General features: G+C 38.0%; 1 protein-coding gene across 2 annotated transcripts in view; it reads left to right on the top strand.

Annotated features, from left to right (window-relative positions):
- Positions 1–19,374, top strand: part of BCKDHB (branched chain keto acid dehydrogenase E1 subunit beta) — a 213,031-nt gene extending 193,657 nt beyond the window's left edge. For both annotated transcript variants that reach the window (XM_021693184.1, XM_021693185.2), the window contains exons 10-11: positions 17,453–17,601; positions 19,087–19,374. In XM_021693184.1, coding sequence (XP_021548859.1) covers positions 17,453–17,593 — 141 coding nt within the window. In that variant the 3' untranslated portion in view covers positions 17,594–17,601; positions 19,087–19,374. The remainder of the gene's footprint in view (positions 1–17,452; positions 17,602–19,086) is intronic.
- Positions 19,375–19,579: the final 205 nt, after the last annotated feature.

Below are 19,579 nucleotides of genomic sequence, written 5' to 3'. Positions count from 1 at the left end.
CTTTTGTTTTCTTCCTTTTGTTTTTGTTTGTTTGTTTTGTTTTGGCTCTGGCCATCTATATTTTATTATCTTTTTTTTTTTTTGGCCATTCGATTATTGAAATGGTCACCTACCAACCTTGAGTCTAAGCTTTGTCAAGAATTCAGGGCTGAAGTTCTTTTTGTTCAAAATCTGTTGGCTTCTGTTTTCAGTATTGAAGGGTAAATGACTCTCAAGCCCTCGCCTTTCTCCCTGTCCGAAAGATGTAAAGATAAGCGAAAACTGGAATTTTCCAAGTGAACCTCTACTGAGTGAGTACCCGCCGTGTGCCAGACATTGTATGCTAGGATGCCTTCTATTGAAGGGATTCAGGAAGGACATTTACTCTTTCAGTGACTGGAGTTCAATTTCCGTTATTATCATGCGGATCAATGTACCCTGGCAGGGAGTGAGGATGATTAAGAAAAGCTAGAGCCACACTGTCTTGTCACTTACCTAGTTGATAACAGAATCAGGACAAGGACCCAAGTCTTCTACTTTGCAGTACAATATTAGTCCGAAAACCAAAGCAGCTGAGAAGTTTTGTCATTCTTTTTCACAAAGAGAACATTTTTTCACAAAACAAAAAGCTAATGGGCATTAAACTTTCTAAGATTCCAAATAATAATTCCAAATAATAGAATTTTCAAATAATCAGAATTTTTATAAATTAAAATTAAGATAAATGCTAAGCAAAACCAAATATACCCTTCTCAATGTTGTATGATTGGGCGCATGGAACACTTTCTAAATATATTTTGCCTTCATTTTTATATTACATCACAACCACCCCAGGTTGCTAGGTAGCAACATTAATATGGGACTAGATCAGAATTTGCTGTAGCTTTGGTGACAGAAAAGCCAGAAAGGACATGAAGGAGGGGGAAGGTTTTTCTTTACTGTCCCTACATGGAATACATGAAAATCTGTTTCTCTCTGCAGTGGATTCCAAATCCTTGCCAAAAGGAACAATAAATAACATTTATAAAAATATCATCTCCATGCATGTTGGTAGGCCATTTTGAGTCTTTTTCTGTATAATACATAACCATAAAAAACCACTGAGAGAGATGCAGAGATAAGAAATAGGGAGAGGAAGTCAGTAGTGTGAGTAAATGGGAAATCGATTATTATCGCTAAGGAACTAGATATGGTAGTAAATCTACTGAATTACTAGAAGAGAAAAGGTGTTTGAATATTAGCCAAGAAGGGATTCCAGTTAACCGCAAAGTATAGTAAAGTACTTCTAGTACTAAAATGCCCTGTTTTTATTTTCCTCAGAAGTGGGCATTTCAGTGTTGATCCTTAGAAAGTTTTCTACTGAATGAAGTGATAATTTCCCCAAAATTACACCCCCCAAATGATCTGTGTATATTGCGTACTTTGACTTCGTACCTTCATCCCTATATTGTTTTGGGTCACTGGGTCTCATTATCGGCAACTCCAGCCTTCATCTCTGGTGATGTTTCTGATTTGTTGCAAGTGACCCCAGAGTTTACCTGGAAATCTTATAAATCTCTGTAGCTACTCTTGTATGTACTCGGTAAAATATAGATATGTGAAATATCAAAACCATATGTTACCGTCTTCCTGCCAGGGCTGGTCTGTTGCCCACCTGGCCATCTGGTTGCCCACCCCCCTCCCTCACCGCATTGTTCCTCCTTCCGTGTGCACCCTCCCCCTCCTCCTGTGCTACAGTCCCGCCAGCTTTCTCTCTCCATCTCTGGATCCCACCAGGCTCTTCTCTGCCTCCAGGCCTTGGTATTTGTTGTGTGACCTGGAAGGCATGCTTCTACCTGGTTCTTGGCAGAGCTGGTTACTCATGGTTTCCGAATGCTACCTCCTCAGAAAACCCCTTCCCTGAGCCCTCTGGGTAACTTGGAGCTCTAGCTCCCCGTTATTACCTAGTGCAGACCCCTGCATACTTCCTTTCTAGCATGTCCTCATACCTATTTCCCCCACTAGAATATAAAACTCTGAAGGTAGGGACATAATAGGCTCTGGAGTATTTGATGAATGATTGAACACATGGATTTTAGAATCAACATCAAGGTCCTGAAGGCCTCCTGGAAAAGGGCATTTGAGCTGACTTTGGAAAGTGGACTATGTGAAGATAGCAAGGGAATAGAAAAATCCGAGAGTTGAAGAGAGAGAGAGAGGTTTGTGTAAAGGCAGTCTTCTAAAAATGGTAAGCTTCTGAATGGAGGTGAGCCTGTGCACGTCTGTACTGGGCTGGGAGGGAAATAGGGATAAATAAAGAATAAGCTTTGGGGAGCCAGGAAAAGCTCTTAACTAGGGGAGGGCATGATCACAATAAATAGTGTGGCGTCTGGTAGATGAGTAAGACAGTGTTCGGTAATAGCCAAGGAGTGAAATGTCCACACCCCACCCAGCTCCTGTCTTGTTGATTTTTTTGCCTCATCAGTGACTAAGCTCATTAATGCCCCAGAGTGAAACAGTATAAGTAGAAACTAGAACCGTTTGGTTAGCAGAGATCTACTGAGCCCTACCCTGCGTCAGGTACTGTACCTCCAAGGCAACGGAGCTGCGCAAAGCAGTGTGCGCGATGGTTTGTAGTGTTGGTTTTTGCACACCTGAAGTGGGGCACAACTGAAGAGACTTAGCTCTTGATACTGGGATCAGTGAAGACAGAGCTCGCAACCATGTTATCTCCTTAAATTGGAGGGAGATGTTTCATTTAATCAATGTAATCAGCTTATTTATTACCCTGCACGGTCATAATTACGTATCGGGAAATAACCACAGATAAGAACTACAACCGTTCCAATGTGTGCTGCTTTTAAGAAACTCCAAGGGCTGGCTGGAAGCGTACGTTCTTCTCATGTCAGTTTGGCTTCCTATATGTCATTTGCTCCCTGGAGACCGATTTCCTTCTTCTGCCTGGACCTCCGCACATAACCCATTCCAGCTGTAACATCCTTAGATTGTTTATGTCACCAATTTTACCTTGTTTTGAAACTGAACTGGGGCACAATGGCTGATTTCCTTGTTTTTGCATTTATTGACAAAGCTGAATTTCAGTGAAACCGTTCAGTCAGCAAACAGTTTGTTTTGCACAAAAAGTGGTATATTTCAGTCTTGAAGCTAGTTCCTATCATTGTGGCCATAGAAAAGGAAACCATTTTTTTTTTTTTTTTTAAGAGAACATTAGTGTTCAGAGCTGTTGCTTATTGATAGGGAGAGGGTCGTTGCCATAGCGATCTAACAGCCCCTGGAGGGAATTCGGTCATGGCCTTAAGCATCCGGCAACCCACCCAGTTTGGAGAGCCCCTCTGGAAAGAATTTCCTTCCTTGGAAATTATTTGAGTTACTGAAATAAAAATCATTTAATTTCTGTAACTCAGATATGCCCATAGGTTTGTTTTGCACACTTACCGACTGTCATTAAAAGAGAAGCATTTATAATAAATACAGCATATGTGATTTTCTTCAGGAATGAGGCTAAATATATTGCATATCAATTGTCCCATAAACACGTTCTCAAACTCACAAGGCCAATTTTGACTTTTTTCACATGAGGAATAGAGCTTGAAAACCAATTCAACAAGATGTTGATAGAATGTTATTTACCACTGTTTGGGGTTTTCAGAGTTTCGGTGAATATTCGTAGGTGGAAGAAACTCTCATGACATATAGAAATCTGTTCAAGCTGTGCTGGGTGAAAATACTCATATATAATACTCGCCTAACAGAAACATAAACCTGCAATCGGTAGTTCTGAATCCGAAATTGCTCGCAGGGCTGATTGATGTGTGAACACTGTATTTACAGGACCAAGACTGCACATTTGCTCTGCAGCTGTGTTTAATGGTTATCAGTTTGGCGCGCAGCGTGATTGTTTTGGAGGGAGAATAGACACTTCAGATCCCTTTTGGCAATTCTGAAGTAACTGAAGTACCTACTGCTGAAGTGAATCATACAAACTTAATTAGATTTGCTACATAATTAGCATTTGAGGAAACCTAAGGAAAATCCTTGTGGGTTGGTGATTTGTTATGTCAGACATACAAGCATGCTCATTCGGGGGACTGGGAATTGAAAACGATGAAATGTTAATGCATCATAACCCAGATAAATTATATTCTTACATAATTTTTTAATTGAGCTTTCCAATGCGGTATTTTCTTACGGATGTCTGAAGTTCTTGTCACAGACCACCGGGACCTGTCTGTTTCCATGCATAGGGACGGACCCATCCGCACCCAGCCGTGCCCACTTGGTGGCACTTCTGTGTGTGCAACTAGCTTTACACCTATAGTGAGAGCCCACAGCTATAACATCCTAGTGCTGGCTGTGGAGCCTGGGCCAATAACCACTAATTGAAGCCAGTGAGTAGAGTCTGAGACAGGAGACCCCATACCGCACTTATATTTACATTTTAATTTCAGATTAATTTAATTGCAGTGTCTTGTCTGTTGTCTGTCGTTTTAATTGCAAAAAAAAAAAAAGAATTTAATTTTATTCTCAAAAGACATTTCTTTAAGTACTCCAGGAATTTTCTTCTGTTGTTTTAGAGCTCTACAAAGTGAGTTGACCGTGGAGAATAGCTATAAAATATTTACTGCAAAGAGAGGATTAAATTTCATATTCCAATTTAAGTTAAGGCTAGGATAAAACTTGTAACCCATGTGTATTTGAAATATTTTCCTATTCTATCAAAAAGCTGTCATATTCTTATCAAATTACTTAGCTTATTAAGTTAAATCTAAATTTTCCCATAGATAAGGAAATGAAAGGAGGCAAGTTTCATTTCCTGGTGAAGCACTGAACTGATTTTCCTGACCCTTACGGTGGAAGCAACTTTAAACTTACAGCCCACCATTGGTTGAACATCCAGTTTTTTTCTCAGAATTCAAAATCAGCTTCAGAACTCAAAGTGGCAGTTTATGCCCTGCACTCAAGCAAGCCCATAGTAGAAACAAGTTCCACTCATGTCCTTCCTTCCCCTCATTTTCCCATCTTCTCCCCAACAAACATCTGAAAGAAACCAAACCTATAAATCCACGCTGAGCCTACTGTAACTCTAGAGACCCATTTCTTCCCTGATGACCACCGCCCCCCAAAGACACTAAACTGCTAAGCCTTTTATTAAAAAGTATATATTGATCGGGACTTGCATCAACAAGTAGGCAATTCCACCAGTTTCTCTTTCACAGGTGTAATGGTGGCACGAAATACAAATTTTGCCTTCTATCCAAGCCATACTCTCCTGCCCACTTTTAAATCCAAAGCCCTGTAGAGTGCACCCAAGAGCAAGTGGGCGAGCTGGTTCACATGCCAACAGAGCCGGGTGTACCTGAGTGATTTTGGCCACCTCACTTAACCTCTGCCAGCCTCCTTTCACCTGTCACCACCCCACAGAGTTGCTGAAAGGATTGAGACTATATAAACAATCGTGCTTGTTTATTATTAAGTAAGAACATCTCTTTGGTTACTAGTTAGTGTCTGGCTGTTTGTTCTCTGTATGTGTGTACCTTGTCCCTTTTTCTGAAGTGATAGGCATATGAATGGATACATTTCTTTTCCTGCAGCCTCCATGATGTGTGCCAGGATATTCACCAGGATTTGTTGATTAAACATAGAATTATTTGTTTGTGTCCATGTGTGCTTATGCACATCCTTGTCTGTGGTATATGACCAATAGGGAAACTCCTGTGATCTTGGGTGGGGGGTGCGGGCTGCAATCCGTGCTGTGTGTTTAGCCTGATTCCTAATTGAGGGACCTGATTGAATTTTTGTAGAGTTCATCCTCAAATAAGTAGATAAAAAATAGTAAGTCAATGCTTTGGTCCATCTAAATAAATTGTGTGAACATCACCCTTTTATAGAAACTACATAAATTTAATTCATCTAAAAACAGTACCTTTGGCATTTTTAATATTATATTTTTGCACTTAACTATAAAAGTATCCAAAACCAGGTCCTACTTATTGTTAAACCACCTTTCACTAGTGTATCTATAGTTATCAGGCTTATTAGAAATTTGTCCACAGTGAGCACGCAATATAGAGTTTGTGAGAATTAGGTTCATCTTATCAGCACACGTATTTACCCAATTATGGGCATTAAAAAGGAGGCACATGTATTTTTCCCTCTAATTATGAAATATCTCTTGATTCTGGAAATTCTGAAAATGTGTATATGCAAATACATAGACATTTAATCTGAGAAGCTTCTTTGTAAGAAATGTTAACCAACTGTGAAGGTAGAAACATAGATATGTAAATGCAGCAAAGAGGAAAATATATTTTGGGTTCTGCATTATATTTTAATTGGACACGGACAATAATTCCAAGTGCTAGATTTGTTGAATGAAAAGGTTAAACTCCCTGTATTAGTAAAAGTCATCTGCATGTAAATAATGAGAGCACTAACAAGCCTTTTCTTACTTAGGTCAGAGATTCCTGCCAAAAACTTGTTTGCTTTGTAAATTAGTTCAATTATTAAAGCTTGGGAGTGCTGCTACTGCTGGGATCCAATTAACAAATTTTTGAATACATCTCCCTGATAATTGATGATAGCCTTAGGACATTTATTTCTGCTGTGCTTTTCTTAATAAAATTGTAGTGATTTAGTGACCAGAATTAAATTGCTGAAAAACAACTTGGTCTGATTTATTCATTCAGCAAAACCAAGCTGAAGGCTGTGTTGCTATGACACCCAAGATTAACTTTAAAAAAAAAAAAAGTGTGTTTAATGTCAGTAAAAACACTGACACATCTCTTTTGGCCTTATGTAGATAAAATAAAGTTGACCTTTTCCCTTTCCCTTGCCTTTTTTACAGTTAGCGATTTAGCATTTAGTTTTTACATTTAGCATTTAAACATAAAGTAAACATAAACTAGAAATTTGACATACTTAAAGAGAAGGAAAAAACAATAACAAAAAACAAACTTTGTATGGTAACAAGAGATCATTCGTACTATAGCAGATATTTTAGCCATCATTTCTTTATCCAGCTTCTCAAACTTTTTAGAAAGAAGATGCCAGATAGGGGGAAATCACTTTTTCTAGTAGTTTCGTTTTGTGACCAGTCTTGAAACTTAAAATCGGGTTGCAGAATGGGGACAGTGACAAATCCTAATAGAAATTTTCGTAGTGCAGGTTCAGTTTCCCAAATTCTAAAGGAATATATTTTCTGTGTCACGAGACAAAAGAATCATCAGTTTGCTTCAGCCAGGATTAATTTCTGCCTTCCGAGCACCATTTAGTGGTATGAGAATGCTATAGGAATAATTTTATGGAAAAGAAAAAAAAAACAATCAGAAAAACTGAATGCTTTGTCAGATCGTTGAAAGTTGCTTAATAGGAGTATCTGAAGCTTCCTGCTGCCAAACAAAAGCAAGAATCCTACCTGACCGAGAGCGGTTTGTTCATGAGATGACCCCAGTGCAGCACGTCGCTTATGTTTATCATTATGGACCCACATTCTCAGGAAATTCCACTTTCCAACTTTGCTGCTGCCGATGCTTGCTTCTATAGGGAAGAATTCTGAACTATAAAATTTGAGAAGCTTCAGCGTCTGTGGAAATTTGAGAGCATTGCCTCCCCCCCCACCCCATTGAATATAAATTGTTTTAACAAAAGCATTGCAGCCACAGTATGTGGTAAATGTCAGAATTTGCCCATAGTATGTCTGAAAATAATTTTAACGTTAGCTTTTGAACTTTGAAAGCCTCAGGACATCTTTGGAGACTGCGTGCTGCAAATAAACACGATGTTTATGTGGAGGATTGAAGGAAGAAATGACTGTTGTTAGCTGCTGTTTCTCACCGTGTTCTTCAGGTGAGGGAGGCACGGCAGCTGTGGGTCACAGCTCAAGACCACATGTGGGGGAAAGCTGTAAAGCGGAACCAAACCTTGACAGGTTTTACCTGGAAAACCAAAGTGGTTTGGATGGGGTGCGGCTTTTACCTTTGCGGCTGCTAATTTAATTTTTATGAAAAGCAAAATGAGTTAATATTTATAAAGTAGTTAGTACAGTCCCTGGGCCATAGTGAACACTATGTACTTTCTTAAAAAGCGATCTGAGATAACATAAATTATAGAAATGGATTAGCACTTAGTTTCACTTATTTCTGATTTTAAAACAGTGGAAGTTACAAAACCATCATTCTGAGAGGAAAAAAAATCCCTATTATGTAATAAATTGCTGATTTTAATGTTATATTTTGATTTTAAAATTTGTTCTACTTCAGTTTCTACAGTTAATCTGTTGAGATTCATAGATAATTTTATATTAACATGTTTATATTCTAACACAACTATAGAATTTGAGCCATGAATCATTTCTGTGCGTGGTTTAATATCATACTCCAACTTTGTTTTAGGTAGCGAGACTGTATCCGGGGAAACCCATTTAGTTCAGAAATAATATTTCTAACTTCAGAAAATAAGCTTCCATTTTAAAAATGGAATTTGAATTTAAATGAAAATCCTAATTTAGAATTCAGTCCCATTCTTTAGCTAAAGAAATCGTGGAAAACAAAAATGGTAGCAGCTTGCCAGTAATTTGCATTAAAGAGGAAGAAGTGGAATTTTTTTAAAAAGTCCTCAGATAATGAAGACATTTCAGTGAAGTTAAGTCAGAGAGATCTCAGCTTTTAATTTAGTCCAGGTTATGATTTTACACAGAAGCTTTGCTGAAATAGCTGGGCTTGCCTATAATGTTTTAGGTGTTATAGAAAGCTGGATAAAATGATATTATTCATATACTGTTTCACTTAGTTACACTGGTTCCACTGTGTTTTCGAAGTGACAGACTTCATATCAACAAGTGTTTGTCGAACGCATCTCCTGTGCACAGGGTATCAGAAAAATAAAAAAAGCATAGCTTTGATGTTTGAGGGCAGATTAGGGACTGTGCTGTCCGAAGAATTAATTTCATAGGTCTGTGCTATGTAGAAAATTGGTACAGCCTAATATGTCTTCTAAGCTAAGTTTTAAAAACATGATAACATACTATTGAAACCATTAGCTTAAATGAAAAATAATACTGTAGATTAGCAAAAGTTGTATTTATTTAATTCAATAATGAAATTAATTGGAGCTGCTGGCACAGTGCCTTCACAGGTTTCTGTGACTCATTTGCTAGGGAAGTGTGATTCAAGACACCAGAATCATTTTTTCTCCGCTGCTGAAGCTCATGTTTTGGCGATGGGCAAGTTTTCATGGCAGATTTAAAACAAATTTAAAACAAATATTCTCTGATAGTATTGGGAAGCTGGGGGATGTCTAGCCTATAAGACTATTACTCAATTTATAATCAAAATATAAGTCTCCAAGTTCATTGACTTTATTGCTATCAAGTTTGCATTATTTGGTATTTTTTTTTTCATATTTTTAGAGTTTAACTCTTGCCCTCCTCATTATGACCTCTAGATGACTAACTGAACTTAGAAGCAAAATCTCTGTTGTTTTATCTTTAATTTAATAACTTAACTAAATTAGGACTAAATGGTATTGGAATTTAGGTTTAAAACTGAGCACATCCAGAAATCATTTAAAGCTGTTTCTTAATTTTTTTCTCCTAGAGAAGAAATGATAACTCTATGACCTCTACGTCTTGTTCAGTGCTCATTACATTTATAGCTTAATTTACTCCCATCCTATCCCCTTTTGGAAATGAAATATATTCTCATAGTTTAAGTGGGTTGTTGGTGGCATAATAATGATTATGTGATGTGGAGCTTTTTGTTTGCAAAATAATTTAAAAATTAATTTTCCAAGCTATTACTTTGAAATTAAGTTGTGAACCGATGTTTGTCCTATTCCAAGGAGGAATGTAAAATCTTGATTTATCAGGTAATCCCATAGGCAACGTATGCCCATTTCGACTTGGGATTTGTTTCTCATTACAGCATCCTGCTTTTCTGACTTTCCACTAAATGTTTAGAAAATTTAGTTTTTCAGGAACATTTAAGTAATTTTAATCAGCCTATATCAGCTATAAAACATAGGAACATATATAAAAGACCCAAAGTGTTCTTATCTCACTTTAAACTTTTCTTCACAACTTTCCAACTCAAGATAATATGCGGTCTTACACAATAGGCTGTCTCCAGCTTTCTGTCAATAGAGGAACTGAATAAAAATTTTTCCAGAATTGCTCCCAGAAAGAAATCCAAGCCTGGGATTGCCTTGAATTAAAAAATAAAGACCAAATGATTGCTTTAAAAATAAATTAAATGATACTGAGTGGTCTTTTATTCTTGACTCTATTTTTCAAAATGTCTATACCTTGGTTACATTCAATTATATTGGGCTCTTTTACTTGTAACCTTCCAGTAGCTAACTGACAGCCTAATTTGCTATAGTAGCATTGCTTGGAAATGATGTGCTTTTCGGGGGAGGGGAGGTAGATTTTTTTTAACCATTTCCAGAGCACTTGGCTTCCTCATCTAGGCACACTATCATCCCAGCCCCAGGAACTGGCACTTGGTGTCCAGGCTCCCTGATTCCCACCAGGGGGCAGCACTGGACCCTCCCTTTCCCTGAGGCCTGAGCGCAGCCTGGCTCCTCATAACCTCAGTTCCTCATACAGTGCTTACTTATTTTTGGTATTTCCTTACATTTTTTAAGGCTTAGTAAGTCTCCAACAAAGGGTAACCGTTCAGGCACAGTGCTATAGGGGATATTACTTCTCAGTGTTGACCGTTCTGTGCACCAGAATCTTTTCTTCATTGATGATTTGATCTGTGATTTCAAACACCTTGTGTTTATTATAACTTGGGAAACTTGCTTCTTGAGAAGCAAAAACCTAGCCATTATTGAGCACTATGATATGTCGAGCTTGAAACCAGGTCCTCTTCATATGCTACTGTATAGTCTAGAGGGGCAAGTAGGCCTCTAGTAACAATAGAGTTACAAGACAAGAGGATCATATAATATAATAGCAGAATTTTTTTTTTAAAGATTTTATTTATTTGAGAGAGAAAGAATGAGAGAGAGAGAACACATGAGAGGGGATAGGGTCAGAGGGCGAAGCAGACTCCCTGCGGAGCAGGGAGCCCGATGAGGGACTCGATCCAGGGACTCCAGGATCATGACCTGAGCTGAAGGCAGTCGCTTAACCAACTGAGCCACTCAGGCGCCCAATAGCAGAATTTTTAATGCCTCTAATTTGCTGTTAAGTAAACAGAGGCTCGGAGAAGTTAAATCATCGGAAAACAAAGATTCCCTTCAAATAGAATTCCAAATTCCATGCTGTATCAATTATATTTCCACAGCTTTGCCATAAAAACAATGAAAAGATTTGTGGAAAGTGACAAAGGCCCAGTGAGGAATGTCTAAAACTGATTTCAGTGCTATGACTCCTGTGACGGGAGAATTTATGCTTCATGTACTGAAAACTCTAAGGGGGTTGGGGGGCACCTGGGTGGCTCAGATGGTTAAGCATCTGCCTTCAGCTCAGCCCATATTGGGCTCCCTACTCAGCGGAGCGCCTGCTTCTTCCTCTCCCTCTGCCTTTCCCCCTGCTTGTGCACTCTCTCCCTCTCTCTCAAATAAATAAAATCTTAAAAACAAAAAAACAAAAAAAACAACTCTAATGGGGAGATGCGGTTAAGTGCTGAGAGATCTTGAATGATCCCATGAAAGCCCTGATCTATACACATTTACATACACACAGTATATACTCGATATTATGTTCACCAAAACACAGGACTAAATGCAGTACACTTAATTTTTAGAAACCTGTTGATAATTTTAGTTTTCTTAAAACAATAACAGATCCTCTTGTAATTAATTTTTACTTACTCTCTCTTACCTGCTAAAAAATATCCAGGCTCTCTGTCCTCTGCAATCTCAACAAGACACTTAAAACTTTGTTTTGTTGCAGAAAATAGGCAAAGAATTTATTTTGCTTGCATTTATGATTTTTATGATTTGGCATTATCATTTCAGATTGTCCGCTTCCTTTTCTGGTTAAAATATGCATAGCAACCCAGATGGCTAATATATAAACAATTTGAGTGATGCTTATTTAAATCATTTAGGCTAGCTCAAGAGGTTGCTGAGAATCGCTCTATGTGTTACTTCTAGGCTTAAGTGTGTGCTTTCACCTTCTTCACATTGTCTTAGCCTTTACCTTCCTGATATATACACGGAGGAGGTTTCTTAGACTCAATTTAACCCTTTATGCCTCTTGAGGCTCTGTTCTAAAACCTTAATCCCAACCTGCCTTCTATTTTACCATTCCTTTTTATTTTAGTTTTTCCTGTTACTACTATCCTCAACAGTCACTTCGCAGATGAGTGACTAGGAACATGGGCTTTGTAGTCAGGTTAGAACCTCATCGGTGAAATGGAATATAATACCTACCTCATAGATTTGTGAGAATGATTAAACGAGATAAAATATAATTCATTACATACTATTCTGCTACATCCTAAGTACCAGTTACTATTATTAACATGTTTTAGAAAGAAAATTCTCATGACAAAAAGACATTCAGAAGTAAATTTCGAATACCATATACTAGAATTTCACACAATGGTCTTTTGGAAGGAATATCTGTTTCTCCTTAAACACCTGACTAGGTGAAAGCACACACCACAACAAAATGTATGTAGGCGTTACCGGCGGATGGCATGAGGGTTACACCCCTCTTTCACTGGATCCACGGTGAAACTTTGGACCATGAATAGCTGGAGAAAAGTTTTCTCTTGGCACCTGTCTGGGTTCTCTTCTGATGTCCCTGGTTACATATTAGACTGTAATCTGCTTTGGAACCTCACCTTCACATTTGTAATGGTTCCCTGTGGACTGAGCTGGTCCACATACAAGCTCTCCAAGGAGAGAGACCAGAAACTGGTCTCTCCCACATTAGCCCCTGTGCAGGCCATGACCTGTAATCCTCACAACCTGTGGGTACGCTCATTACTTCTTCCTAATTTTATGTGGATTACTATTTCTGAATCAAAGAGCATCAGAGTTTTTAAAGTCTGAGTATGCTTATGTAGTCAATGGAAAAGAAGAATACAATTAATCTGGATGGTCTTGGAAATTCAGGGCACATGGTTACTGTAGTGAGTAGTGTCATAATATGGTATAAAATAAGAGATACATAATTTCTGGAGGGTTAATCTGGTACATTGGTCTACAAATCTGCTAATGAGATTCAAATTTTCTTTTAAAGATTTTATTTATTTGACAGAGAGAGACACAGCAAGAGAGGGAACACAAGCAGGGGGAGTGGGAGAGGGAGAAGCAGGCTTCCCGCTGAGCAGGGAGCCTGATTCCGGGCTCGATCCCAGGACCCTAGGATCACGACCTGAGCCGAAGGCAGACGCTTAACGACTGAGCCACCCAGGCGCCCCTCAGGTTTTTTTTTTTTGTAAGTGTGTGTGTGTGTGTGTGTGTACAGCTTCTGTAAGAAAAAACAGGTTGAACAAGGATGCTCTGTTTTGATGGTTGCTCAGAGAAACATATAGCCACACATAAGTCATTTGTATATGAAACAGTCCATTAGGAGATCGCTCTGTGCAGCTGCTTGACCCAAACATTTTTTTTCCTCAGTCTCTTTGAAAAAGCCTTAACACAAGTCCGTGGAAGGAATAACTTAAGTCTCTTTAATAATACTTCAGTTAGGGGCACCTGGGTGGCTCAGTCGTTAAGCGTCTGCCTTCGGCTCGGGTCACGATCCCAGGGTCCTGGGATTGAGCCCCACATCAGGCTCCCTGCTCAACGGGAAGCCTGCTTCTCCCTCTCCCACTCCCCCTGTTTGTGCTCCCTCTCTCACTGTCTCTCTCTCTCTCTCTGTCAAATAAATAAATAAAACCTTTAAAAAAATAATACTTCAGTTAGCAAAGCACTAAAATGTGAAACTTTCAATTGGTCAGGGCATATCCTTATAAAATTGAATCATAGTCCTCTGTTATGTATTTTTCTGTTGTCTTCCATGATTTTTTTAATTTGAATTCAATTAACCAACGTATAGTACATCCTTAGTTTCTTCCATGATTTTTCAAATATATTTTATATATTTATATACAGTACTTTAAAACCCTTTCATTTCACTTAATGTACAATAATTTTTTCCAAATTAGGGAAATGCTACATATAAAGTTACAAAACTAACATAAAACAGTAACCTTTATTCACACAAGAAGATGATCCTGTACTCTTTTATGTCAGTGTCATTTAATTACAAAAGTAATCCTGTTTCATAAAAACTCAAACAATACATATAAAGTGTGCGGTAGAGTCCTTTCTTACCTCTTTGCTTCTCCTGACCTCAGAGGGTGACCACTGGTTATAGTTCAAGTGCGACCTTTCAGACCTTTTTCTATGCCCATGCAAACACACAGGTGTATCTTGTAAAGAGTGACTGTAACATTCTTGAGGAATTAGGAGCACTGCTATGTGGAGAAAAAGTTTGATGATGTTAGTTGTTATGTTAAAAGGATTCATTCTCACAAACACAGGCAGATCGTTTTGTTGTAGCCCAGCTTTCCAAATTTGAAGGAGTACTATTTTATACCAGCTGTGAAGTCAAGGGCATTTAGTAAAATGTTTTACCTTTGATTTTCTGTACTTCGCAGTTTGACCATGGATAGTTTATGAAGAGTACAGTATTCAGGGAAGATGGGAAAACAGCCAGTGTCAACTAAAGTAATAAAATGGAGTTAATCCCATGTCAACAATTTAAATTCCTTTAAAATTACTTGTTGCAGTCAAGAAACAATGCACCAATCTGTCTTTTTTGTTGTTGTTGTTTAGCTTAGTAGTAGGTGGAATTTCTTAGGTGACTCTAAACCTTATATATCTAGTGTTCTCAAGTTATTCATGAAGATTTCCTGTTGAGAGGAAAAACCAGCATTTATTTGGCGTTTGACCCTATAAATCACAGTGGTTATGGGGGCAGAGGGAGGTCCGTAAATGGCCACTTGGATCTCTTTGATGCTAATTTGTCCTGTTCCCAGGCCCTTTCTGCCCTGATAGGCTTGCCACTTAAAGAAATATGCATAGAGGATAGGCAGTGAGCATCAGGATTCCTTCATGTAAAAATTTCTGCTCAAATGAAATTTTTAGAATACTACAATAGCCAAACTATGGAAACAGCCCAAGTGTCCATTGACTGATGAATGGATAAAGATGTGGTGTGTATATATATGTATATATATGTGTGTGTGTATGTGTGTGTATATGTGTGTGCGTATATATGTGTGTGTGGGTGTGTGTGTATGTATACACACACAATGGAATACTACTCAGCCATAAAGGGAATGACATCTTGCCATTTGCAACAATGTGGATGGAGCTAGAGACTATAATACTAAGTGAAAGAAGTCAGTCAGAGAAACAAAGATAATCATATGATTTCACTCATATGTAGAAGTTAAGAAACAAAACAAATGAGCAAAGAGACCAAAAAAAAGAGAGAGAGCAAAATCAAGAACCGGACTCTTAACTCTAGAGAACACCCTGATGGTCACCAGAGGGGAGGTGAGTGGGGGGATGGGTGAACTAGGTGCTGGGGATTAAGGAGGGCACTTGCTGTGATGACTACCCAGTGTTGTGTGGAAGTGTTCAATTACTATGTTGTACACCTGAAATGAATATCACACTGTATGTTAACTGGAATTTAAATAAAAACTTAAACAAAATAAAGCATTGTGTAAAGGAACAAATTAAAATAAAATACAGTTAGGTAAAATATGTAAGGAAAGGTGGACCTCAAATCCTTTGTAAAGCAAGGTAATACAGAAAGTAGATGTATAAAAAACCTGAAGTTTTTTGCTGTTGTTGTTGGCTTTTTGTTTTGTTTTGTTTTGTTTTTAGTATAGTTGACACACAGTGTTCCAGGTGTATGACTTAGAGATCTGACAAGTTTATATACTGGGCTATTTCAGCACAGGTGTAGCTACTGTCCGCCCATTACGTCGCTGTTACAGTATCGCTGACTGGGTTCCTTGTGCTCTGCTTTTTCTTCCCATGACTTAACTCATTCTATAGCTGGAGGCCTGTTATCTCCCTCTCCCTGTCACCCATTTTGCCCAACCCCCCACCCTCCTCCCCTCTGGCAACCATCAGCAAAAACCTAAGATTTTATATGAGGTAAGAGCTGGGAAGGGTAACATTAATACCATCTTCATAGGAACAGTTTAAAGATTTTATTTATTTATTTGAGAGAGAATGAGATAGAGAGAGAGCATGAAAGGGGGGAGGGTCAGAGGGAGAAGCAGACTCCCCACCGAGCAAGGAGCCCGATGTGGGACTCGATCCCGGGACTCTAGGATCATGACCTGAGCCGAAGGCAGTCGCTTAACCAACTGAGCCACCCAGGCGCCCCCCTAGGAACAGTTTAATCACATAGCTCCCTTTAGATTTTTTTTAATTCTCTAAACATTTTATTTTCAAGTTTGAATTTGTCACCTGAATTTTTTTTTTTTTCTGCATATAGTTTCCTGTAGGATTCCTCAAGTGTGGTTGGGATTTTACATTTTTGAACCAGAGCCCTAGCCTCATGGAGTTCATTGTCTCTCAGGAGAGACAGATAATTGGGCAACTACAGTTCAGTACTGTGAGAGCTCAGGGCAGAAACCCCTCTGTCAGTGGTGTGGGGTTGGGGAAGTGCCACCAGGGAAGGCTTCCCGGCAGAGGTGACTCCTAACATGATATCTGAGAGATGTGCACACACCAGTCAGGCAAAGAGCAACGGGCTTGGGCTGGGAATTGGCCAGGGAACCATCAGCATCTACCAAAGCCTGGCCATGAGAGAATCCAGAATACAGTTAAGTAACTGCTAGAAGTTCAGTCTGACTGTAGGGTAATTAGAAACATTTATTATGATAGTAATACTGTCCATTGTATATAAAATTTGAAAAATACAGGAAACAAGAGAAAACATATGCCATCACTCATTTCCAGCTGCAGAGTTTCCTGTGAACGTTTTCTTACGGTTTTGTCATGCCTTACATTTGTATTTACAGGACAACACATTTGGTATGCTCCCAGGGCAGCTTAAACCAGAGCTATGTATGGAGGCATAAATGCATGCGTGTATGAAGACATTTTATTTTTTTTTAATTTTCTTTTTAAAGTTTATTTATTTGAGAGAGAGAAGGCGAGCATGGGGGGGAGGGTCAGAGGGAGAAGCAGACTCCCCGCGGATCAGGGAGCCCGATGCGGGACTCGATCCCGGGACTCCAGGATCATGACCTGAGCCGAAGGCAGTCGCTTAACCAACTGAGCCACCCAGGCATCCCTGTATGAAGACATTTTAAATAAAATTGGGATCATGCCAAACATGCTGTGTGTTACTTTATTTTTTAACTTTTTTTTTTTGCATTACAAAATACTTACTTATTTTAATGCCCTTGGATAGAATTACATTTCAAGTGGAAATGTTTCATCTCTGTGAATAAAAAGAAATATTCTTGAAGTGAGCTATCTGTATTCTTCTCTGCAGGAAGAATGTTTCCTGAACCTAGAGGCTCCTATATCAAGAGTATGTGGGTATGACACACCGTTTCCTCATATTTTCGAACCATTCTACATCCCAGACAAATGGAAATGCTATGATGCCCTTCGAAAAATGATCAACTATTGATCATATTGGTAAGTCAGCCCTGCATTTTGGCAAAGCTGGCATATATCACTCACATGACTGTTCCGTTAACCAAGAGCCACGGTCATCAGTGCATTGGCAATTTCCAGAACAAAGTGGATTGAAGAAAAAAAATTGAAATTTATAGTGGTATATTTACATATAATAGAAACACATCAGGTATATGTTTATCTGAAATCTATAAACCATGCGTGCGTATATTAACATTGAGTAATCAAATATACCTTACTCCACTCTTCCAACTTTATCCTCATTTCTGTATATTTTTATCAGCCATTTAAATTGTTTATGAATTGGGTTAATTTCTGTTATTTAAAAATGGTCCTTTGAGCACCATTGGTTTGGACTCCAGTGGATTTAAACTATATGATGATCCGTAACATGAAATTTGCCTTTATATTATCTAAAAATAGGTTTGTTGAGCAGGAAGCCTATTTATTGTGTATAGGGAAGTTTTTACTTAAAAGAAAAATCCAGCACCACCACCATTTCCAGAATCCTTTTTGGCAAGTGAATGTTTTTAAATTGTGGATAATAAATGACATTTATTTATTATGATTTTTCTATGCTTATCTGCCTCTTCAGCAGTGTTATTCTAGCAAAAAATGAATATCATTAAAAACTGTTTAGTTTTCAGGTTTTAATATAGAAAGAAGTTGCTATCACTGACACACTGCTTTATTTTATCTTGGCATTTTTGAAATGCATAGGTAGGATAAAATTTTACATTTAATATTTTAATATTAACATGTGATATTTACATTTTAATATCTAGATTGTCTAAAAAATAGTAATAAGAATACATTTTGAAGAACTGCCATCTTTCAAAGAAAAAGGGAGAATAGGCTCTGTGTAATAACATAAGCCCACACTTTTTAAAGATAAGAAATATTGTAATCCTTGAATTCTATGTCTGAGGAGTAAACCTAGCCCATCGAAAACCAGAGAGATACCTTTAAATTTGTACAGAGAGAGAAAATAATGCCCCCCCCCGTTTGCCACTATGACCCCCACATTTTTTGCAGTTCTATTTTGAGAATGTTGCAGATGTAAGTTTGGGCCATTAGTCCACACATCCTTGGTATTCTCTCAGACATACTGAGGGAAATGCTGTGTATCTGGTGTCCTCTTAATGTCTGTGAAAGCAACTGGCTTCGACAGTAAGTCACACTTAGGACTAGTTAGAGGAATACCATCTCTTTTGTCCATCTTCTTCTTTCCGTGGACTGTCCCTAGTGGACAGTCAAGGTAATAATAACGTGTGGCTATAGAGTTTAGGTGCTGGTTTAAATTTGGATATATAATTCTTTTTAAACATAAAAAATATTTAAACCTATTGAAAACATGATAAAAGAATAGTTTTTCTATGCTTTAAGTGAAATATGGCATTAAGGAAAAGAGTCATGCAATTAAGAAATCTATACTTAATTCATGGTGGCCACAATGTCTATAATTGTTATTAATTTCTTTTACAGAAAAACTGGAAGATTGTGACTAGACACGGAAATATTTTTCTGAAAATTCTTTTTATTTCCTCAGACTTCTCTCTTCTTGAAAATAGAGTTTTTATGAACTGAACCACCATGGATATTGGCTGAAAATTTTTAATTAGTTATTGTATTAACACATATGAATTGATGATTTCCATTAAGAGTGTCTGATTAACTTTTTAAAATGCTTCACTTGGTAGTCTTATAAATTCCATTTAATTACATCTGTAAATATTGGGCATGGGGCAGTATTCAATAAAGCAAAATCAGATTGTCCTCAGGTTGTGTGTCTTTTTTTTCATTAGCTAAAAGAATCTTCATCAGAGTAATTAAATCTGAATGAAAGTGAAATGCTTAGAAATGCTGATTTTCAGCTTCATTATATTTAGTGTAGTTCTTTATGGCTAAGACGGTTGTATGTTGATGGAACTTCTGGGATATTTTTCCTGGTTCTTCCCTCTTGTCTCAACAAGATGCA

This window comes from Neomonachus schauinslandi, chromosome 8 (assembly GCF_002201575.2).
Source record: "Neomonachus schauinslandi chromosome 8, ASM220157v2, whole genome shotgun sequence".
Taxonomy (NCBI): Eukaryota; Metazoa; Chordata; class Mammalia; order Carnivora; family Phocidae; genus Neomonachus; species Neomonachus schauinslandi.
The sequence above is the reverse complement of the archived record's forward strand: the minus strand, read 5'-3'. Positions and strand labels throughout refer to the sequence as shown.